This window comes from Cibotium barometz, chromosome 30, assembly GCF_041138505.1.
Source record: "Cibotium barometz isolate CiBa-2024 chromosome 30, ASM4113850v1, whole genome shotgun sequence".
Lineage (NCBI taxonomy): Eukaryota > Viridiplantae > Streptophyta > Polypodiopsida > Cyatheales > Cibotiaceae > Cibotium > Cibotium barometz.
The window spans coordinates 22,975,105-23,000,150 of NC_141075.1; the positions used below are offsets into that span (position 1 = coordinate 22,975,105).

The following is a 25,046-nucleotide window of genomic DNA, read 5'->3' on the forward strand; positions in this document are numbered from 1 at the left end:
TTATTAAATTATGTAACTCTTCACTACTATTCACCAATTAACTTCAATAGCACTTAAAAAAACCGTACCAATTAAACTTCTCAAGCTTGAGAGGGGTTGAGAAGAGAGAATCATTGAGAAATCATAGAAAAGATCAAAATTCAATATACTTACCTTATGATTTGCTTGATTCTTTATTCACGGTAGAGGTCCCCAACCAATCAATTGGTTTAGTATGTTGATGGAGCCACCAATGGGGATTGAAGAAAGAGAGAAGTATCAAAAACTAGTGAATTATTAAAGAATTCACAGTTCTTGACTTAGGTAGAGTAGAGTAACAATGCCTAAGACACTCTATATTTTGGCTTAGGTGGAGTAGAGTAATAAAGCATAAGACACTATCTATTTTGGCTTAGGAGGAGTAGAGTAACAAAGCATAAGACACTATCTATTTTGGCTTAGGAGGAGTAGAGTAACAAAGCATAAGACACTATCTATTTTGGCTTAGGAGGAGTAGAGTAACAAAGCATAAGACACTATATTTTTTTCAACAAGGGGAGGCTTCTATTTATAGGAAAAATTGAGCTCTTAACCAAACAAACTGATTCTAGAATTTTCCAAGTCAGTTTGGTTGAATTTGGACTAGATTTGGACCTAGTTTGGTTACTTTTTGATTCGGTTTGGTTCCATTTTGATTTGGTTTGGTTCAAGAGAGATGAGAGATAAAAATATCACATTATTTTTGAGTTTAAAACTCATTCAAGCATGTGAAATATGCACCTCCTTTAAAGAATTTCCCTTCCTTACATATGTGTCAAAATTTTATTGCTCATAGTTTTTTACTAATAAACCTTGTACATTTTCAACTCTTCATCTTATGTGAGCATTTACTCATTTTTGGGTATCTTCTTTTACAAATTGGATTTATCTCCTCCCTACACATGGATTGATGCTATTGGCCCATAGGAACCTTAATTGGACCATAATCTAAAAATTTCTGAAAATCTAGACCCTTAGACTAAGGTTCTTTATACTTATTTCCAATTAATTCCAATTGCACATTGGAAAATTCTTTTTGAATTTCTGTTTCAAGGGAACTTATTTTAATAAGATGAGTTATTTTTCTATCCAAAAATATTCATAATCTGAATATTCTCTCTTTAGTATATTTTTCTCTCTCTAGGCTAAAACAGTTAGAACAAGGCCTTTATATTTCTGAAGAGGGATTGATTACAGGAGAAGATACTAGACATCAAAAAGGGGTTGGGGGAGGAATCTTACAGTGATGCAGAATTATGGCATGCAGGATTTGGCCATCTGAATTATGGTCATTTGTTACGCTTTCAAAGGCATGATATGGTGCCTGAGTTGCCAACTCTTGAGACCCCTACTAGACATGTATGTGAGGGGTGTATTCTTGGTAAAATGCATCGGGCATCATTTCCAAAGGATGGATCTGTGAGAGCTGTGAAGAATTTACAGCTTATACATAGTGATGTATGTGGTCCTATGAGACACTACTTTTATTGATGATTACTCAAGATATAGCTGGGTGTATCCAATTAAAGCAGAAGTCAGAGGTTTTTATGTGCTTTAGGCACTTCGTATCTATGGCTGAAAATGCATGTGAATGTAAAGTTGGCACCCTTTGTTCAGATTGAGGGGGGAGTATATGTCTAGGGAATTTCATGCATATATGGTTGGAAAAGGCATAAGGCATCAATGTACAGTGCCATACACACCTCAGCAAAATGGTGTGGTTGAGAGGAAGAAGAGGTCTCTCATGGAGATGGCACGATGTATGGTGAAACCCAATATCTACCTCATGATTTTTGGTTAGAGGCAACTATGTGCGCAAACTTTGTGTTGAACAAATGCCCTACCAAGGCCTTGCAGTCTAAAACTCCTTATGAAGCTTGGCATGATAGGAAGCCTTCTATGCCTCATTTGCGTGTTTTTTGTTGTCTTGCTTATACTCTTGTGCATGAGCAACAACGCGGTAAGCTTGATGATAAGACAGTTAAATGCATATTTATGGGATACAGTTCAGAAAGCAAAGGATATAGACTCTACCATCCGGCCTCAAAGCGGATTTTGATAAGTAGAGATGTTTTGGTCGAAAACTCAGTTCAGCCCATGTTTTATGCAATAAACAACAAAATGTATGCTCACAGGACATGTTTGATTCGCTCCTACCTTTGTTTAATGGAGGGCAACCATATGTAAAGCAATTGAATGCTCAACCAAGTGCTGAAAATCAGCCTTTGTAGGTGTAAAATCAACCTTTTGATGAGGCAATGATTGAGGATATAGTGGATGAGGAGAGAGTAGCCCATGAAGAATCTAGGCATATGACAAAATGGCTTGTGTAGACATTGAGGGATAGCAAGTTGGCAACTCCTTTACCTAGCAGAACTTTTGCAGGTTCTCATCATGCAAATTATTCTCATGTGGATCATGCTCTCATTTCTACTTTGTGTTATGAGGAGGAACCTGTTTCCTTTGAGGAAGCACAGGATGATGATCATTGGATGCATGCTATGTAGGATGAGTATAACTCTATACTTAAGAATGACACATGGTATTTGATAGATCTACCTCATTGGCAAGAAGGCCATTGGTACTAAGTGGGTTTACAAGTTAAAATGCAAAGTGGATGGTAGCATTGATCGCTACAAGGCCAAACTTGTTACAAAGGGGTATGCCCAACAAAAGGGCATTGATTATGATGAGACCTTTGCACCCACATCTCGTATGACTACCATTAGGTGTCTCATTGCTTTGGCAGCACATCATGGGTGGAATGTACATCAGTTGGACATTAAGACTGCATTCTTGAATGGTGATTTACATGAGGAGGTGTATGTATCACAGCCTCCTGGTTTTGTTGTGAAAGGAGAAGAGTCTAAAGTCTGCAGGTTGAAAAAGCCTCTTTATGGCCTTAAGTAGGCTCCTAGAGCATGGTATAAGAAGATTCATAAATACTTGGTTGCAAATGATTTTTGCAACAGTCCAACAGAGAGTGCCCTCTATGTGAAGAGGAGTAAGTACACATTTTTGATCACTGTTCTATACATTGATGACATGCTGTTCATGGGACCCGATATAGGTAAGATTTTAGCCTTTAAGGCTGATTTGCAGTCATCATTTGAGATATCATATTTGGGGCCGTTGCATTACTATTTAGGGATTTAGTTTATGCAGCACAATGATGGCATTGTTATGCTGTAATCTAAATATATATAGAAGCTATTGAAGAGGTTTAATCTTGAAGACTGTAAACCTGTGGCTACACCTATGGAGACAGGTACTCAACTTAGTCTTCTCAAAATGCAGGGGTCCTCTAGAGAAAGGATGATGGATGAATGGTCTGAAAAGGAAGTACCGGCTAAAATACCCACCAAACTGCTTCATCCATAGCCCCACTCATCAGCATAGAAACGATCCAAACGAGAGAGGTTGGGGCCTGCTCTCCTCCTGCAGATCTGGAGAATCTCAAAAACTCCTCAAACTATGCCCAAACTCCGGGAGATGCCAAGGGTCCTATCCCCTCATAGTAAAGACAAGCTCCTCCTATCCTGCAAGCTCTGCACTAGAAACGATGTCTTGGCTACCTCCTGGTCTATCCTCCATGGTCTCCAGCATTCTAAAGCCTTGGCTACCTCCTAGTCCCTATCCTCCGCCGTCTCCAGCATATTAAAGTTGCCCCTCATACACCAAAAATCAAGTTGAGGGAGGCCCTGCCAAATCATGCTCCAAAAGTCTGCTCGACCTGCCCCATGAAGTTAGGGGTGTAAATAATGAGGAGGTCCACCTAGTCCTCCCCAAAGCCTGATTAATAACCCATCGTGCCCTCCCGAGATTATGGTGTCGAAGCCCACTGCCAGAAGAACCTGCTTGCTAATTGAGATACGTACTCCACCTTGGATACCAGGCAGCAGGCTGAAGGCAAGTGACCAAAAAGTGTGGCTCTTGCCCTATAAAATCTTCCCGCATTTGTGGATATGACCAGCTGTGTGACAAGTGATGCTCCTGATTCTTGAAGAAAGAGGATGTTGATAGAGCCTCCCATTAAGGCTCTCTGCAAGTCGAGGCACTGCGGGTCACCCAATCCCTGAATGTTCCAAGAGGCCATCCACATCAAAGGGGTCTAAAGGGGTGAGATCTATCCGAGCTGCCCTCCACTCCAAGAGACTTGGGCGAGGGTTTGGATGACAAGTAGTCACAGTTTGTCTTGGTGTGCAATCGTCCGAGGTGTTCCCAGATCCTGTGCTCCATATGGGCCCACTCCGCTCTAGCATGTTATATGCATACATTGGGCTCTAACTATCACAGTAGAGGTATCTGTAGGATGGGGGAGGGAGACTGCCAACGACACATGAAGGTAGACAAATAGGATCACCTCCAAATTGGAGCTCTCGAGCTCACCATCTTGGTCCACATGGCCTAATCTTCCAAGCTCCATGCAAGCAAAGAACTAAAGTGAGTGACAATGTCAGTAAGGCACAGGTCTCCCACGTGACGAGAGAGCTCTATCACCTGTTCATGAATAGTGAAGAAGACTACTCTCACTCTACTACTACACTTAGTGGGAAGGAGAAGATCACTGCACCACTCTTAGGAGTGGCCGGTCTGGATCAATGAAATCGGAGAAGGACCGAGGTCTCTCCAAAGTCACCCGCATCCACTGTTGGTAGGCATCTAAAGAAACTATTGTCCACTAGCTGCCCCATGACTCAGAGAAGTGATGGATCAATCTGTTGACGGAACCCAAATAGTCGTTCCTCTAAGGGTTAGGGATTGCTGGCGGTCGAATGAGAGTGCTCTAGAGAGGCCACTAGGGTGGGGGGGGAGCGAAGGAGGCTTAGAAAGGGAGGATGGGGGGATGGAGGGGCGGTAAACATTGGGGAAGGAGGGAAACCTAGGGTGAGGAGGAAGACGGCACCTCCTCCTGATCCTAAGAGGGCACCTGCTGTGCTGTGACGGATCGGATCCTGCTTCCGAGGGGGGTCTGAAACTTGAGAAGACTGGTATCGAACCACTACTATGTGGGACCGGTCTTCAGAATCAACTTGACGCTTGGCACCTTTGGGGACGGGTGGTGCCCCCACTCCAGACGAGAGATCTTGAGATAAATGCTCAAAACGGTTCCATTTCTACTTGGGTCCTATCGCACTGTCTTGCCTGGCAGCAACATGTGCTGCTTCGACAAGACATCGGCACTCTCCATGGTCATTAGCCACGTACCTGCACCCTCATCCTCGGAGCTAGGGTCTTAGGGCTCTGTCTCACGGAAGGGGAGAGGCGGTGCTATGGCACTCAGTCCATGTCAAATCCCCACCGGATCTCCTCGTGGAACGCTCCTGGTAGTACGAGACTCGAAACCTGCAAACAAACAAACAACATGGGGGTGCAGGCTTGACTCACCTCCCAACCATGACAGCCGTGGGCAAGCCCACAGTCTTGGCTGTCCCCACCGAGCCACGAGCTGAGCTAACTAGGTTGACGTACCGAACAATCTCCTCCTCTCGCGACGTCCCATACCGCCACGAAGCTACCTACTTCAACTATCATAACTTGAACAGAATTGAATTTTAGCCCATGGGATAACCACTATATTGATAGGATCCATTATATCACTGACTATGTCATGTGGTAACCCGTACAGTCTAAATAATTGCTCGATAAACTGCCGTGCTAATTACGTAGCTGTAATAGTCTTCCGGGTCGGTAAAAATCTAGCCATTTTTGTCAAGCGATCTACCACAACCCAAATAGAATCGTGGCCTTGATGTGTTCTTGGCAATCTGGTAATAAAACCCATGGAAATACTTTCCCATTTATTACCTAGGATTTGCAAAGGATGCAACAACCCAGCCTGTCTAAAGCGTTTAGCTTTATTTGTCTGACAAATTTGACACTTGAGAAAAAAATCTTCTACATACCCTTTCATCTTTGGCCAATAAAAAGTGTGTTTCACTAACGATAGTGTCCTATGTACCCCAGGGTGTCTAGCAGAAGGGGCGTCGTGACACTCCTTAAGAATCTTAGACCTAATGTCCGAGATCTGTGGTACACAAATTTTGTCATTACGGAATAGTAAACCATTCCGAATCATCCACTGGCCTCCTGCAGCCTGAATGGTAGGCTGTTCAATCATCGAGTCTTGGTCAATCAATGAGCTCCCGTCGTGGATCTTCTGCCAAAATGGACCAAAATAATTATCAGTCCTGCAAAGCCCTCTCAATGGCTGAAATAAGTCAGTAGAAATCTCGGTGAACGACAAAGTATTCACCTCTCTAATTTGACTAAGCGCATCTCCAACACTATTCATGGACCCTTTTCTATAACGAATCTCAAAATCAAAATCTTGCATTAACTCAGCCCAATGAGCTTTCCTTCCTCTCAAATCATCCGCATCACACACATACTTGATTGACTGATGATCAGTCAATACCACAAACTTGGAGCCATATAAATAATGTCTCCAAACCTTGAGAGCATGAATCACAGCATAAAGCTCCTTCTCAAGGGTTGGCCAACGAGATTGAGTGTCGTCTAACATTTTACTTTCAAAAGCAACCGGTCTACCATCTTGAAATAGAGCAGCCCCGATGGCATAGTCATTGGCATCAGTTTCAAGAACATAAGGCCGGATCGGGTAATGTTAAGATAGGTGCTTCCTTGACTTTATCTTTCAAAAGTCTGAAGGCCATATCCAAATCGTTATTCCAAGTGATAGGCTGATTTGACTTACGTCCACGACCTTTCAATAAGTCGATCATCGGTAGTGTGAGCTGAGAGTGCTCCCGCACAGATTTCCGAAGAAAAACAACAAAACCGAGAAAAGAACGAAGTTGTTTCACTGTTCGCGATATAGGCCAGTCCAGAACCTTCTGAACTCGGTCATAGTCAATGCTCAATCCATCTCTAGTGATCTTGTGTCCCAAGTAAATGATGTCTGTCATAAAAAACTCACATTTACTTAACTTAGCATATAGTCGATTCTGTCTTAAAATAGATAAGACAATTGTGAGGTGTCTAACATGATCCTCAAGAGTACGACTATATATCAAAATATCATCCAGGAACACCACCACAAATTTTCCCAAATGTTCACGAAAAAGATCGTTCGTCATTTGCTGGAAAGTGGCTGGAGCATTGGTTAACCCAAAAGGTAATACGAGAAACTCGTAATGGCCATACCTGGTCCGAAAGGCAGTTCTTTCGACATGCCTTTCATGAATACGTATCTGGTGATAGCCAGTACGTAAATCTATCTTCGTGAAATATTTCGCTTCTGCTAACCGGTCAATCAAATCATCTGATCTAGGGAGAGGATAACGGTTCTTAATTGTCAGCTTGTTCAATCTCTTATAATCTATACACATTCTCCAGGTGTTGTCCTTCTTTCTCCTAAGCAACACAGGTGCACCCCAAGGTGATTTACTTGGACAGATCTGGCCCATCCTCAAATAATCTTCAAGTTGTTTAGCCAACTCATCTTCCTCAGCTTGGCTCATCCTGTAAGGTGGAATACTGACAGGATGAGCACCAGGAATCAAGTCAATATGATGATCTACGACCTGTTCAGGTGGTAAACCCGATGGCAATTCCTTAGGAAATACATCTTGAAACGAATCAAGTATCTTATGTAATTCTTTGCTTTCAAGCACACTTAATTCATTGACATCCATGGAAGGGATGAGAAAGAAAGAAAGTGGAATCAGTACACAATGGAAAGCGGTATACAAAGAAGAATCCATTATATTTCCAAAATCAACTGTATTTACAAGAGGTCCCTGAGAGGGATGAATACAATCACCTAAAATACTATACTGGATGTTTCTATGCTGAAAAGAAAAAATATAACTAGACTAATCTATCTAGACTTGAAGAGCCTTAAACCACTCAATCCCTAATAACAAGTCTACATTTTCTAGGTGCATAACATAGCATTCCAAAGTATCTTTATAGTCATGAATCTAGATTGGTAGCATCTCCACCTTTCGATCCCATACTTGCCTTTCTATAGGTAGTCGTACCTCATAGGTATGATCGCTGGGTGTCGTATCAAGACTCAATTTCTGCACAAATATGTAGTTAACAAAGTTGTGTGAGCTGCCAGGGTCTAGAAGAATGTGAATTTTATGGCCATTCACTTCTCCATAAACTCGGAGAAGATCATGCAAGCCAAATACTTTAGAGTTGAACAGACAATCAAAGCATGTACTAGGGCGAGAAAGTACAGTAACTGACATACCTGTCAAAGACATCTGGTTAGCTGCCTTTGGCTTGGGTCCCAAGTTGGTCTTTACACCCTTTTGCTTCGGGCACTCATTACGCATGTGTCCTTTTTCTTCGCAGATAAAACAACGTCCTTCCTTCTTGAGCTTTAAAGTCTTAAGGAGTCGTTTCTTTTTCGCTGGTGTCGAACTTGAATTCTTCGAAGGGTGGTCCGAAGACTTTCCTTCAATCGTGTTAGCCATAGGTGCAGAGAACTTTCTTTTATGCTTGTTCCCCTGCTCAGTAATGGGTTTCGACTTGGAAGAGACCATTGTATCATCATAGATACAAGCTGAATGAATGGTCTCGTCCAATGTTTTGCATTTGTTATTTTTAACCTGTAAACAGTATGAGTCTGGTAAACCAACAACGAAGAACCCCAAAAGAGTAGTGGGATCCATCTTTGTAGCTTTCATTTGCAAGTCCCTAAACTTCTGGAGGTAGACCTCATAAGTGAGGTGCTGCGAGGTCATGGTCAAAGCTGTAAACCGGGCAACATCATCATAATCATCCTCTTTCTTGAGGAATTCCTTCTTGAAGACGTCTTGGAATTGTGCCCAAGTTGTTGGCTTAGGGTTGAGTTCCTTCCACCACAGCAAAGCTTTGCCTGAGAGGAAACCTGCTGCTAACTGGATCTTTTTTCCATCATCATATGGATGAAACTGAAAATGGACCTGCCACTTATGTAGCCAGGATTTAGCGCTTTGCTGTCGTCGGCCACCTAGCTGCCGGCCATGCATTCCAGCCAACACCTATGCTCAGGCGTCCAAGGCAGCCTGCGCCTAGGCTTGGGCGCTTGGCTGCATAGGCCCAAGAGCCCGCCAGTCTGGTCGCCTGGCTGCGTAGGACTAGGTGCCTGACCACCTGAAACTACCGGTAGCCCATGTCCAGTACGCCAACGCCCGACAGCTTTCACACCTCTCGCATGCTTGCTCTCTCTCTCACGTTCAACAAAAAAAACGAACATGCTTTTTCTTCTGTTTTCTCACACGACTCGTTCATGCGACTGCACAAGCATCTTCAGCCTTCTTCTTGCAAAGCAAACAACCCTACCTACACCCTAAAGCCACACTGCTAGCTTGTGAAAAATGCATGGGCCATGCGCAACACAACAGGGCTCAGCTGAAGCGGGTATCGAACTCCAGTAGTGATATCTATGATCTTGCTCGGCCTGGAGCATGTCTCAAAGCTGGCTGCACGTTGGGTGACTACCCACAATCTTGCGTACAACTGTTGGCTTGAAGGAAGGCTACAGTCAATGCTAGGAGCTGGAGGTCTGCTTTGGCAGCCTCAGTTGGGATGACGGAGCAGCTGCCATGGAGTCCTCTTGGAAGGGTGGAGACCAGAGAGCCGACCACCAATGCACCAAAACCCCTGCTGGGGGGGGGGGGGGGGGGGGGGGGGGGGGGGGCGCAAAAGAGGCTAAGGGGCTGGAGAAGAAGGGCGAGGCTAAGGCAAGGAGGGGCAACATAACAAACAAAGGGGAAAAAGGAAAGGGGGAGGGGGTTATGTGCCGCTGCACGGCTGGGGAGGTGGTGGTCATGGAGGGGTGCACAAGGAGGGAGGCGGAAGGAATGCAAACTACGAGGATGAAGGAGGAGGGGCAGGTGGGCGAAGGCAAATGCACAGGCTTAGGGAGGCAGCGCTCAAGAGGAGGGGAAGCTGATGGCAGGGAGGCAGCACACACAGGAGGGGCAGGTAGGCTGCGCGCAAGAGGGGAAGACCAGTGAAGGCGATGGCGGACAGGAGCGCAACAAGGATGGCGGTTTGGCAAGAGGGGAGAATGGCGATGGCTAGGGAGAGCAGGCGGAGGGGGGGGGGGGGGGCGGCTCCATCTCTCATTTCATTCACAACGTATTTTCCTTACCACTTTGAAGTAAATGGTTCAGAAATAAGTAGACCATTTGTCTGGATTCCACCTTGCAAGGTGGTAATCTGCAAAAACACCATTCCACAGGTTTTCTCAGCAGTCTTGAAAAGAAGCTTTAATGAACACATAGATGCCATTATCCTCTACTGACTCTTCAAGGTCATCTGATGGCTAAAAAGAACCAAGCTTCCACCATCAGAGCTCCAAGTACCCATTTGAATTGCCACCACAAAATATGCACGTGAGCAAGAGAATGTCTCCTTCCCTTCAGACTTATTCTACATCTGGCATGCCATAGGGCTTAGACAGGACGAAACATCATAATCAAAACCTCCGGAATAATGCGTGGGAAAAGTATCATCCTCGTTAGCCTTGGATTATAAAAATTGTCAAAGCTCCTTCACAATTCCTTTCAAAGTGGCCACAAAGGAATGACATGCTCTTTGCAGTCGTTACTATTCAGGCATAGCCCCCTGCCTGTGAAATGTACTCGTCATCCCTCGTGGGGATGAGGCATCTCACCCAACCAACCCCCACCCTGAGCTGGGGTTCTGGCTGTGAATACATTTAGGCTGAGAAACTTGCCTTAACACCCCCCCCCCCTCCAACCAAAAAAAAAAGAAATTAAGGCAGCCATGCACCCAAAAAACTGCATGGCCTACCCTGTAAATTCATTATGTCAAACAGCTTGAAAATCAGTCTTCTCACCTGCATACTCGGGAAGAAAATCGAACGTACAATAATACACCCCAAAGATAGGTTTTAAGGCATGCAAAGAAGAAATCTCTAATAAATAACCAAACATGCCATATTTTTACAAATCGTAGATCCCCTAACCACTTGAACCAGTTATTGTGCATTATCTGACTTCGCTTATGTGGTAAAAAATCCCCCAAAATAAATTATTGCTATAAAATTTTCAATAGATCTGCAAACATGCCATGACTTTCACGTTCATGCACATTGCTAGACTTCATCTATCTGGTTAGAATTCCCCATATTTGAGAGCATACATGACAATTGTTATCTGTAAGGCATGCACAAAAAGAATCACAACGTGGCCTCCACTTTGTTTAACAAATCATCACAACATAAAAAGAATACCAGTCATATTTCTATGCTGGATCTAATCCTTTGTTTCACGTCAAACATGTGACAATGACAAAAAAATGGTGAATGCACTGAAGCTTTTCTGCATTAAATCAAAACAAACCAAAGCACCAATGCAATATAATCATAGGGTATAGTACATTTACAGTCGCTGGTTGCTTCCTCTGAACAATCTAGAAGGAAAAGATAATCAAGGTGAGCTTCGTGGCACACTGCCTTCCCGTATAGACGGGGAGTGCAAAGGGACACTCCCACTACGTGATATGACACTACCTTCCCTAAAACGGGATGCACTTCTTGCCGTTTTAGGAGTGTGGGGGGTGGTACTTCCTCTATAACTGGCTCTCAACCTTGCATCCACTGATACACTAGACTTTGCCATTGCCTTCCTCACAAAGTCCTGTGCAGCTGCTGAAAGGCTTCTAAGGGCAGGACTTCCTGATCCTCTTGCAGGTGACGGGGAGGATCTAGGCTGAAAGAGCCTTGACTTCTCCCTCAGGCTTCGTGCAGCATCCCTTGACAGACTATGAGCCCGCGCATCCCTGGAAGGAGGGGCTGGAATTTTGAACTGAGGGCCATCCCCATTGCCTCCAATGCCAACAGGTGTATCTTCTGCCTCAAGCCTCAAAGGTGTGCCTTCAATCTCACCCCACGTCATGAAAGGTGACTCATCAACACCAGGAGCTGGGGAAGGAGTCACCACAAAGTTGTAGCCTGAAGTGCCACCTCTGCCAAGAGCTTTATTGATCTCCTTCTCTGTCATAGCCTGTGGAGTTTTCCTCAGGTCCTCCAAGTCATATTTAATTTTCAACTTGTCTGAATCTGAGAGGTTCCAAGCAGATAATGGTGTCGTGCCTGGCAGTGGGGAATACAGAGGAGCTACAGCATCATCCTCTCTGAGCCTAGAATCAAACATCTTTCCATGGAAACGTGTGTTCCTTATGTTGACCTCCTTGCTAAGGCTCTTGAGCCTCTCTTCCTTTTCCGCTTCTGTCAGAGGTGCATCATCTCTCTCCGCAGAGTCATACATCAAAAGGTTCTTTGCCCTGTAGCTCCATCCTTCAAGAGTGCTCACAGGTTGATTTGAGGTTCCAAAGCCATCAGTAGAATTCTGCTCTCTGTCAGCTATTCTGTGTTGAGGAGAAACCAACTCCTCATCACTAAGAAACCTATATTTTTCTTGCCTTTTCTGGTTAACCTTATCAAGGATCTTTGAGAAACTTGCGTTATCTTCACTGGTATACTTCTTTAAAAAATCATCCAACGAAAGCGAGGTATCTATGGGGGTGGTTTCTGGGTCGGAAGAGGCCGCATGGCCAGGAAATGAGCGGAGAGGTGTTCTGAGACAAGAAGCAGGAGAGGCGCTTACCATTGAGCTCGGGCTGTCGACAAACGAACCAGCGATGGAAGCAGGGGTTCCGGCAACAGAGGCAGGCGTCACGGCGATCTCTGCTTTCTCCCTCCGGCGCTGAATGATGTTAAGCTGAGCGTCTCTGATGACAATGGGGTCGCCGCTCCGGACTGCTTCCAGCCACTCCAAGCGATCCTGAAGCTTGGGAATGTCGGGAAAGAAGTCGCGCTCGATGATCTTCTCTATGGCGGCGACATAGGAGTCCTCATCCAGGACTGTCGCAGATCGGCGGGGGCGTTTTGGCGGAGGAGGCCCCATGAGGGTTTTGCCGGATACCGCAAGGGCGGATCTGCTGCCATCGCCGACGACGCTAGAAGGCGACAAGATGATGTGTCGTGGGGAATGTCCAGGTGAGGCCAACATGATGGTGTTCTGTGCGGATCGAGCTCTTCCCTTTCTTCTGTTTTTCTGAGGATGCCGGGCAGAGTTAGGGTTTTATATGCTTCGACTGTATGAATCGAAGGCAAGAAGAAGTAGGGATGAAAGGTTGCAGCTTCCCACCGACGCTAGCTTTAGTCCCGAAAAAAAAAAACACTCGGATTCACACCACCGTTTCTACCGCCCGGGATTTCTCAAAACTGGGCACCTAGTACGCTGTCCGCCCCCCTTCTTTACACACGTGCGTGTCAAGAACACCATCGGATTGCGCACATGCCCTATTGTGACATGTCAACCCACTCAAGTTCAAGCAATTGTAAGGTTCTACTTTTTTTTTGGAAAATATTCTAAAATTTACACAATGTACCCTTGTACCTTTATTTTTTATAAGGTTATGTCCCCCGTGTTAATGAAGGATGTAGAATCAATAGCAATGTCTACATAGGAGATGGACATCCTTAGGGAACTTCGTGCTTCAGTGTTAGTGGAAATGATGAGTCTCCTTTGATTGTTAGCCCAAGGCGAGAACATGTATGTCTCACTAATAAGCCATGTTTTTTTTTTGCTGCGACGAATTAATTATGAATATTACAATCGCACAGATTGAGTTTGTGATATTAAGCATCTAAGCAACGGGGTGGCATTGGATCAGAGAGAGTGTGCAGATGCGTCCCTTCTGTCCAACTAACCGACGAGGAGAAGCCTCAATTGGTCGAAGTTATGCACACATACAACCAGTAGGCGAAGAGAGAGAGAGAGAGGAGATGGTGGAAAGGAAATCTAAGTAGGTGTGGGAGGAAAATCTACCTTCTAATTGGCCATCGGAAGGGGAAGGCCCTGAATGGAACGCTTAACCATGAATGAGCATTCCGTTCTCAAATATTATGTGGGAATATTGATTTTTTTTCACAAAGCAAAAAATGCACTTATAAAAAGTTTTGAACTCCTATTTTAATATATCACAAAAAGAGAGAGATGGTATGCATTTGTATTATGACAAAGCACTTGCAAATTTTATATTTTTCCTTTGTAAATATTACATGTATATTCGTGCTTCGAAATAGTATGGAATTAAATTATTACAAATAAAACTGATGTAAACTTTTAGATTCAAAGTAATTACCTTTTCATGTGGAAAATAATGTAAAATTTTAGATTTCATGTGGAAAATTGACAAAATCCATATGTAACCAACTCATGTGAATATTTTGAAGAAGGGATGAGTGAATTATATGTGTTTACAAAAAAATGCTAGTTGGAGAACTTATATTAAACCCACATTCAAAATTATTATTGCACTTGTGGTCATGTAAAGGGAGTTTAACTTAAACAAAGTTCACTTTCACATCTCTACAAAGTTCACTTTCACATGTGAGGAAGAGCTAGTAGAAAAGCTTGATTCAAAACAAGACCATTTTTGGGCATCTTGACCCAAGTTACGTTACTGTCCTTGGACTGTGCACCTTCATCTGGGACACCATCAATATTTAGCATCAATATAATGACCAAGCCTCTAGAGTCCTTATGCTAGAGAGTCACTTTGGAGTATAGTCACGATAAAACCCATTTCATCATTTCAAAACCTACCTCCTCGGTTCACACCAGCTCATCCAAGAAATCCATCAGCATCTTCAATCTCAACATGATAAAATTAATAATCCATTAGATTGGAATTGATTATAAATTTACGGAGGTGATGTAAGGTACAATAGAAAGGCATCCAAGGAGCCCCATAGCTTTCTCTCATGTGTTTAAACAAATGTTATATATTTTTAACATCTCTCTATTATTAAAGGAAGTGTCTTATCCTTCGAAAAGAAGAATTCCAAAGAACCCATGGGCCTTCTCTTCACATAGTAGAGTACTCATAATATCTTTAGGACTACATGACCCACGGTGTAAAGAGGACGCCTCCCAGGTTCTCTTTGGCATTCTCTTCGTACGATAGGTGAGGAGTTAAGTGCATCAAATGCAAGGATTAACACCATAGGAAAATGATACCTCAGAATTAAAAAAGGACCCTTTCTGATAACAAGGAATGATATTTACTATTTTACCTCTCATTTATAGAGTTTGTATGTTCGTAGTATAAGATTTTGTAAAGTGAAATTCAATCAAATTAGAACAAGACTCTTGAAATGCTAGAGTGTGTATTGTAAATAAAATCAATATTCTCACGGTCGTGCTATATATATTTACATTGGCGTAAGTTTTTAAAAACTCACATGATAAAAAACATTACACATTTTGTGCCAAGTAAACCTTGGGTTGTTAAAACAAATAAATTTTTTACACATTTTGTGCCAAGTAAACCCTGGGTTGTAAGACAAATAAATTTTTTAAAAGTGACATGATTTCTTGGCTCATTTTCTGTTATGACCCATGTTATTTGAATGATAATCATGATCATTTAATATTTGATTTATATATTTTTTATGATGCCTATTTCTCATCATGAACACGTTAGGATTGATTGATGAGATGTCAATTGATTGTTACTACTGACGTGGTTTATGTTTATGAGTTTAGGTGATGAGGTGTGCAAGGGTACCGATTTAGGTGTTGCACAGTGCGAGGGTACCGATTTAGGTGTCGCACGGATGGTGGATTGAGTCATGGCGTGTGGACCGATCTCACAATATTTTGTGGCTATATTATGGCATTTGATATTATTTTGACATCAGGGTGATGTGTGTGTGTGTGCACGTGTCAATTTATTGTACAGTGTGCGTACGAGCATTAGTTGATTTATTTTGTAATGTGCATATGTGCACAAGTTAGATTATTGAATTAGAAAAATAGTGTAAACCTTAGAAGGTTTGAGGACAAAGGTTAATTGAGGACAAAGGCTAAAATTGAGGACAAAGGCTAATTAAATGGCAAAGTCCAAATATGGATGTATACTTTATTTTTGGCTTAAAGCCTGCTTTTTGCAATATATAAAAATACCCACGCGAGAAGAAGCCACTCACGTTGGGGGGGGGAAGATTGCACCCAGTCTTGTGTTGCCTTGTGGATGGTGATGTATTTCTTTCTCTTACTTTATGTTTTGTTATATGTTTTAATTTTCAATTTAATTCAAGTAGTTGTTTTGATATTTGATTTAATTTATGAGTCTTTTGATTATTTCCTTCAAGAAAATTAAAGGTCCGGGTTGCAGTGGTATCAGAGCTTTGGTGAAATTTAATTTTCTTGAAGGCGGTCAAAAAGAGGTGAAAGAGACAAAAACAGAGGTGATTTTGGTAAATTTTTTGAATTTTAATTGAAGTAGAACACGTTTAGGGATTTTTGTTTATATATGGATGAAATTAAGCTTGTTTTTGACCATTGGGTAATGAATCTCCATCAAGCTATTGCCCAAAGGATAAAATAAAGGTGAACCATGAAACCTCTCTCAAAATTGAAAAGCGGTTTTGCTAAATTCTTGACCTCTTTGTGATCTGTCTGTATGGATGGGTTACAAAATTAATAGCCAATCCTGCTTAGCTTTCCAATTGCTAAACCATTGAGGAAGGAAGCAATCTATAATGGACGGTGTATAATTCACCAAGAGCTAATTAAAAGCTTTGTGAGAGAAAATTTTTGAAATTGATCTTTTTCTCTCTCTCTCTCCCTCCTTCATACCCGGGTGGCGAACGCTACAAGGAGAGGAAATTTTCAGGTTGCTCAATGGAAATACTAAATATCCCTCCAAAAAGCAAGAAACCATGTGATGGTTAGATAAAGATTAAAAAAGTAACTCATTATATAAATACGAGGAAGGCAGTTGATTTGAAATTGGAAGAGTCTCGTAAACTTACAAAACAAATTACTAAAGAAACACAACAAAGAGTTATCACATTGGATCTACAAAATGAATAGTTACTCTCAAGCATGCTCATTTTTGCCTATGGAGAGGGAATTTTGACTGCCGAAGATGTGGTAAGTCTAGAAGGGGAGATCAATTATGTAATCATTCTTCTCTCTTTATGTTACATCATTGTGTATGCTGCCATATCCAATCATGGCTCCGAGATATGGTCACCACCCAACCATAGAGGAATGTGGATAAATGTCCACACTACTAAGCTTATATAGTGGCATGCTTGCCCACACTAGCACGACCGCCCATGGTCCTTCGACCTGGGTGCCTCACCCCAAAAGCCTGGACACACTTGCCACATGCGCTCCGGCGTGTGGACTTCGTGTTCGATCAAGCTCTGTCATCGCTCGCCTCTATGAGCAACTCATGCATGCCATTTACAGGCTATGTGACATTAAGCGTATTTAGTTGTTCTCACTTCAGACCTTTTCTAGTTTATGTTTTCACTTAACAAGTGTCTATCGATACACAGTAAACCTCATGTTCTGATTTCTCAACTAGAACTTGAAGGCAAACTACGTGCCCTGGTTTTTGCATGCCACTAGCACAAAGTTTGATGTACTTGGGATTTCTCTATGAAGAGGTGTGTTTGGATGGTGCTATTAGCTTTTGGATGTGACCATAGATAGCCCATAAACACGTCTATAGAGACAAGGTGGTCATAGAGACATAGATATGTACTGCTAAGTAACCAAAGTAGTTTTGTAGGAGTAGACATGTGGATAGGCATGTATCTACTCGTGGGATGAGAGTGGTACTCTCATTGGTGCACGTTACCATCACGCAAACCAAATCACATCCTCGACTCATTTTAGGTAACCTGGTGTGATAAAATCCATGGAAATACTCTCCCTTTGGGAATATCCAATGGATGGAGAAAGCCTCCTACTTTGAGATGCTCATGCTTATTGCCCTAGCACTTCTTGAACAAACTAGGCCAAAAGAATTGTCTTTTAACTAGTGCATAGGTCTTTTGTACCCCAGCGTCTAGTACTCAGACTATTGTTCCTTTAAATAAGAATTTGGTGTCGCAAGTCACTGATAGATGGTACACAAACTCTACCTTTATAAAGCAAGTACCCATTGTAAATAGAGAAGTCCCTAAACCTTTCCCCCTTTATCACCCCCATTTGAAATAATGTTGAATGGTTGTGAAGGACCACCAATATCTCTGTCTCCATACATAACCCAAGAGACTTGCCTAATCTCTCTGGACTAGAAATCCCTCTTCTTCTTGTAGAAAAATCGGCTAACCGCTCCGGATTAGCACTCCTCTTTGATAAGAAAGGCAATGGCTGGTAAGTGCATGTGTGTATTGCATGCATATATAGCAAGCCAAACCTCCGAATAAGATGGATCATGCTCACACAAACCACTTAGTGAATCCAAGAACTTGTTCTTGAATATGGTGAAGCTAAGCTCATTCACCATTGGCATGTGGCTCAACATATCCGCTACTATGTTAAATTTACCTCTTTGGTAATGAAGTTGAAGGTTAAACTCTTGTAGGATCTCCGCCCACCTAGCTTTCCTACCTACTATCAACTCATTTTGTCTTAAAAGCCATTTCAAGATTTCATGGTTCGTATTAACCTAAAAGGGAGCTCAAAAGTAGCACCATATAAAGAGTGCCGCCACTTTTTAAGAGCATGAACTACTGCAAGTAACTCTCGCTCTCATAAGCCGAGTAGTTATGCTGGGCATGGTCAAGCTTTGTGCTTTCAAATGCAAATGGGAATTCCCTTGCATTAAAACTGCCCTAATGGCTTCCCCACTAGCATTTGTTTCTAGAACAAACAGCATATTAAGGTTCCATTAGGGTCCACTATACTCAAGGTAGGTGTAGCTGCGATTGCAACCCCTTGAGTTTCTCAAAACTTCTTTGTTGGTGAAATCTCCCAATGGATAGTTTTGCCTTTAGTTCTTAGCTAATATGTTAAAGGGACTACTATTTCAAAGTGGCTAAGTCTATAAGCATGCTTGCTTATAGGATTGGAATCTAGTAGGACATCGATGAAATGGTCTGCTACCCTAAGATGGTAGGACGCCATTTGGTAAATCTCTGGAAAAAACATCTCCATACTTTTGCAAATAAAGAATTTAAAGTATTTACGTACTTACCATTTTTTATTGTCTCGTTTTTAGCCTTGGAGTTTCTCAAGGTTTGCTCACGTCGTACAAACAAAACAGGGTTCAAAAAACAAGGGTGTCATCCAAGGCCATTTACATTTACTATTTCATCTACAAAAACATTATTCACTTTTGTTTCATCTATGAGAATAAAATTATATAAAAGGTTACAAATGTATACTTGTTGAATCTCATCTCGAGAGGCACAACACAACTCATGGATGATATAAAAGGTGTACCTGGCATAACATGCTCACCACTACATCTACCCTCATGCATGAACTCGAGCCTGTTATCATAGTAACTACCATGTAGGATAGGGCCCATGTTATACAACCACTCCTTGTCTAGATAGAAATTTACCCTAGCTAAATGTATGACCTAAAAGTCAAGCATATATGGCCTTGTATCCCTGCATAGTAAGTGGCACTCCAAAAACCATCGTGCTGCAAACGCTTTTGTCATAAACCAGTAGCCACCACAGCGAAACTGTGTACTTATGGTCACTCTTGGTCTCAATGGTGGGTAGCTTCACCTTTTTGACTAACGAGTAGGTAAGAAAGTTGTGTGTGGCTCCATCATCAATCATAATGGTGACTCTACGACTACCAATCCTACCATATAAATAAACCAAATTGTGTGGCCCGAAAGATGGCTGCCACCACATAGCTTGTGAAATACAACACGCATGGGAGTTGTCTGTATGGCAGTCTTTGTCATCTCTCTAAACTCTATGGATTAGAGAGGTAAGACCATATGAACTTTTTGAGAGGATTTACCATCTTTCTTGGCATCGTTAGAACTACCTCCAACTCTAGCACCCCAAGCTGCCTTGCTATGCCCCACCTCCAGCTTGGGACAAGCTGCCTTGCTATGCCCCACCTCAAAGCAATTAAAGCACACATTTTGTTTCTTTGCTTTCTTATACTACTACTATTTTTGGAGTTTAGTAGGGTTTTTTTGTCTATTTTGTTGTGTTTTTTTAAACCAATGTCCCCCTTGCTCACCTTGACCATGTCCCTTGTCACCCTGAAAGAATTTTCTTTAAAATTTTGTACCTTCAACTCTCATCTATCATCTGCCTAGGACCAGATTTTGACTTGCGAGATATATCATCGAATATCTGAGTGTATCAAAATCCTTAGGCTCCTTACGTTGTATATAACTCTCGTAATATGGGTCAAGATCTTGCATAAACCTGTGATGAAGAGTTTGGAACACATCGATTTCCTTTAATTTTAACACTATTTCTAGATAGTTCGAGATATATTAGGTGAGTGAAATGCCAAGCATAAAACATTTGTCCCACTCATGCCAAGACCTCTAAAGCTCATTAATTAGTAAAAACTCTTTACAGAATGCTATCTCGAGCTCTACCCAAGTACAAGGGTGTTTGGTGCTATTGGCCAAACTTATCCACCATTTATATGCTTTGCCTATCAAGGACAAGCTTGCCTCGATGGGCCTCACATTCTTTGACGTATGCCTGAGGTTATGTAAGTCCGACCGCTTCTATAAGAAAATGTTGATAGAGTTTTTATTGCATTCCTTTTCCTCTTCCCCAAAGTTTGGTGCTTTGAGATCCTTGAAAATCCTAGCAGACAGACGCACGGACTGCTTGGTAGATTGTATGTAGGAGACACAATACTAGCAATAGGAGTGGCCGACGGACGTGAGTCTAAACAATGGTGTAAACTCCTAAGGATGATCAAAATTTCATTTTGATTTTGTTCTAAGTTTTGGGTCCTCGCAAAAAGCAACGAAATGGACTCGTTTGTGAAACCTCTTGCTCCGAGATGTTAGCCTCGAATCGAGGCACATTGAGGTGGTCTACGTCACCGAACTCGTCCTCATTAAGGAGGTTGTCATTTGTGCCTGAGTCCAATAGTGTATTGCTAGTCTCTATGGATTGGTTGACTATCAGCGGGGTGTGTTTAGTCTTTGCGGGCAAAACCATGGGGTCGTTTACGAACAAGGATGGGGTCCTACACCACTCAACTCTTGTGTGCCAAGTTATGAGGTGGATGGAGAATGAACAGCCTCCATTTGCTGGCATGCAAGGATAACTTTCTCGCATGCGAGGCAAGCTTGTGTAAGACCAAAAACAGGTGATAATACTCGAGAGGTACCCCCTAACCCCCCGAAAAACATATGCAAAGTTTAAATTCAACAATAAATATTTATAAATTTTATGGAATGAACAAATGGAACCAACTACCCGATATGTCCTATAGTGTGCAGCCAATGCAACCAATAAATGGCTATGGAGCTTGTAGATCCGAAATAAACCAAAAAGCCCATTTAGGGTTTTGAATAGTTGGTGCAACAAAACGTCCTTGACAACCCTTACATCAGCAAAACGGCCTTGACAAGCCTTACATCAGTGCGCTCGTTTTGTCATGGTGGCATGAACGGCTACACGTTTCCTTTGTTGTCTGTAGGCCACAAACACACACAAATGTACACACTAATCTCTGCTGTTTGGAATCCAAAGAAAGAAAAACGATGAGATTTTGAACCATTCAAAGATGAAAATCTTATCTCATTTTTGGAGCAAGGTCCTGCAGAGTTTTTCCAGAGAGAAGGCCTATTGAAACTCAGCTCTAATACCAATGTTGCATTGCCCATAGGAATCCGCCATCGTCTCACTATGTAGATGAAGGAGGGGAGGAGTGCTCTTTTTCACCACCCAACCTTAGAGGAGTGTAGATAAGGATCCACACTTCCAGGCTTATGTAGTGGCCTGTCTGCCCACACTTGCCTGACCACTTGCACGCGGTCTTTCGACCCGGGTGCCTCACCTTTAAACTCGAACACCCTCGCCGATCACACTTCGGCGAGATTGGGCTCCATTTGGTTGAGCCCTACGTAACTGGTTACAAGATACATTACAAAATCACACCTAATGGGACTATTCGAAATAACCCATTGGAAAAATGAATGGTTTTAAATCCAGTGCGATCAACTATGCCCCAATGACTAGCTAGAAATTAAATTTTTAGGATGATAAAAAATATAAGATAAAGGATAAGCATCAATAATCAAAACCCATGGGAACTCAGGCATGCCATATTATGTTGGCATAATTCAACATCCTCTGTGGCTATAAGGCCTTGGAATGATTACCTGCTTGCTTGGTATGGGCAATACCTTAGGATCTTACAAATCCATTGTAAGGTCTTGATATATCAAAAAGGATAAAAACCAAAGAACAAGAGAAAAGCAAGCACATCAAGATAGCCAAAAGTGTTGGCGGATGGCCAACACAATGAAATTAGCATATTGAACAACGATTAAGCAAGCAATGTTCACAAAATCACGGATAAATAATCATGCTTATGAAGACAAAAATCACTGAACATTGAAATGGATTACCTTTGCTAAATGAATCTCTCTATATAAAAGATTGCGCTTTGCGCTTACGCAGATACATAAGTAAAATAATATCCATTCGGTTACGACTCTTGATATTTAAAGGGAAGTTGAAAGTGCTACAACCAAGGTAACTAAAGTATAAATTGAAATATAACTACTAAGGGTTATTACCAAGTTGAAAGTGCTACGACCAAGGTAACTAAAGTATAAATTGAAATTGGAAGTGCTAAGACCAAGGTAACTAAAGCATAAATTGAATTTCCTAAACCAACAAATTGTAATGTTAAGAGGTTTGGATCTTCTATACAATACTCAAAAGTAGTAGTTGTAGCTTGTAGGGCAGGGGCTTGTAAGAGCGCAAGAAGAGTTATAATGGCCAATGGGTGTGCTAATTAGTGTTATGATAAGTTTTAATAGACAGTGTGGATGATGGTTTCATGAATGCTTGCATATAACATGATGGTCAAAGCATGTGTGAGTTTTGAGTGCATATGCAATAGCTTGGCAACTCTCTTCGATGGTGGCTTTATGTAGCAGAGGGAGGAGGGTGGGGTGTGAGCTACATAAGTCTAATACAACTTCTCTTTAAGGCATCAAAAGCATAGAACTTAACTTATTAAACATCACTAAGAAGACTTGGTACTTTGACCATGATAACTATTAAGGAAGGTGGTATAATCCAAAATTATAGTTCCACACAAGACAAAGATCTAAATTTTAGTTCTGCTTTCATATATATGATAGAAGGATATAATCCTACCAAGGTAGTAGTAGAGTCTCCACATATATTTCTTATGCTTGAGGGGAAGTTGAAAGTTGCTACCAAACTAGGTTAGGGGTGGAGTCTTTGAGGTTGCTAGATTCACTTTGGCATGAAGTTTTCATGGACATAAGGATACTCAATTGAGAGCATGAAGTTGGTGGATCACATAGAATTTGTAGATTTAATAATGTGGAAAAATCAAAGGCATGTAGACTTTATTTTTAGGAAATGGTCTCATTAGCAAGATTTAATTTCATTTGCTAAAAGTTTACATACTAACAACATAAAACTTGTAAACAAAGGTGATTCCATGCCCGGTAGTGACAATGTAGAGTAGATAACAAGCTTTTTCATTAGTTATTATCCAATCATTCCATAAATGGTGTAATTTTGAACAACCAACTCAGAACATTGTGCATGAGATGCTGAGGCAAAGAGGATATACTAATGAGAAAAGAGTTAGATATAACATGCATTAACACCTCATATAGGAGTGCCACATGTACTCGCGTGATTGGATGGCTCTCCCACTTTGTGTGAGTGGTAGATAGAATAAATTCACAAACCCATTACAACAAAAGAGTATGTGAACTTGCCACCGACTTCTCATGCCTGTCACAATTCTGAATACTGTTTATGGTCACTTTGAAGGTTTATGTGAGATAAGTGCAACTGATGTGTGCAAGGCTATATAGATAATAGTGTGAGATAAGATAACTTGTTGCAATCTCAAAGGAAGGAGGTGCATGTGTCATTTTCGCCACTACTCAACTATGTAGATTACAATTTCTTTTCCCCTAATTTTTTCATTAGGTTCACAACAAGGCTTGCATAGCAAACAATTGTGAGGAAGCATACTAGTCATAATAAGTGAGAAACAACATTCCTTATTCCACTTTACATTTCAAGAATTTCAAGTTAACTCTCCTTTTTCCTCAACTTATTAAACATCAACAAGAAGACTTGGTACTTTGACCATGATAACTATTAAGGAAGGTGGTATAATCCAAAATTCTAGTTCCACACAAGACAAAGAGTTTGGTTTTCATATAATAGAGAGGGGTTGTGGGTCATTTGACCTAGATAAAAGGATATAATCCTACCAAGGTAGTAGTAAAGTCTCCACATATCTTTCTTATGCTTGAGGGGAAGTTGAAACTTGCTACCAATCTAGGTTAGGGATGGAGTCTTTGAGGTTGCTAGATTCACGTTGGCATGAAGCTTTCATGGATATAAGGATAATCAATTGAGAACATGAAATTGGTGAATCACATAGAATTTGTAGATTCAATAATGTGGAAAAATCAAAGGCATGTAAACTTTATTTTTAGGAAATGGTCTCATTAGCAAGATTTTATTTCATTTGCTAAGATTACATACTAACAACATAAAACTTGTAAACAAAGGTGGTTCCATGCTCTTTAGTCTATTGGATTAATTGAAGCCTTGGATATGTTGAGGAGTTCCATGGTGTATGCATAGTTTATGTGCAATATAAGCAACTTTTCTAATAGACACGCATTAAGCGATGTAGAGTACAGAAGTCAACATTGCTCAATGAGGAGGAGAAAATAGGTTTCCAATTATTATCCTTCACACTTTGCTCTATTCTTGCAGTTGCGAGCAAGTACACCACCATGCTACTGGGTCATTTCCTCAATCTCTCTCAATGCCTAATGAGACCGTTTCAGGTAGTGACCATGTAGAGTAGATAACAAGCTTTTCATTAGCTGTTATCCAATCATTCCATAAATGGTATAATTTGGAACAGCCAACTCAGAACATTGTGCATGAGATGTTGAGGCAAAGCGGACATACTAATGAGAAAAGAGTTAGATATAATATACATTGTCTTTAACACCTCATATAGGAGTGCCACATG

The 25,046-nt window shown here is 41.6% G+C and overlaps 1 protein-coding gene across 1 annotated transcript; it reads right to left on the reverse strand.

The window, feature by feature from the left end:
• Positions 1 to 11,312: 11,312 nt before the first annotated feature.
• On the reverse strand, positions 11,313 to 13,166 carry LOC147621286 (DGCR14-like protein). The gene has a single exon (XM_086823988.1). The coding sequence runs from the start codon at positions 13,017 to 13,019 to the stop codon at positions 11,436 to 11,438; it is 1,584 nt and encodes a 527-aa protein (XP_086680114.1). The 5' UTR covers positions 13,020 to 13,166; the 3' UTR covers positions 11,313 to 11,435.
• Between the last annotated feature and the right edge of the window lie 11,880 nt (positions 13,167 to 25,046).

What these genes read in the sequence shown, in the direction of transcription:
- LOC147621286 (XM_086823988.1), bottom strand. Translation starts at nt 13,019, where the DNA reads ATGTTGGCCTCACCTGGACATTCCCCACGACACATCATCTTGTCGCCT.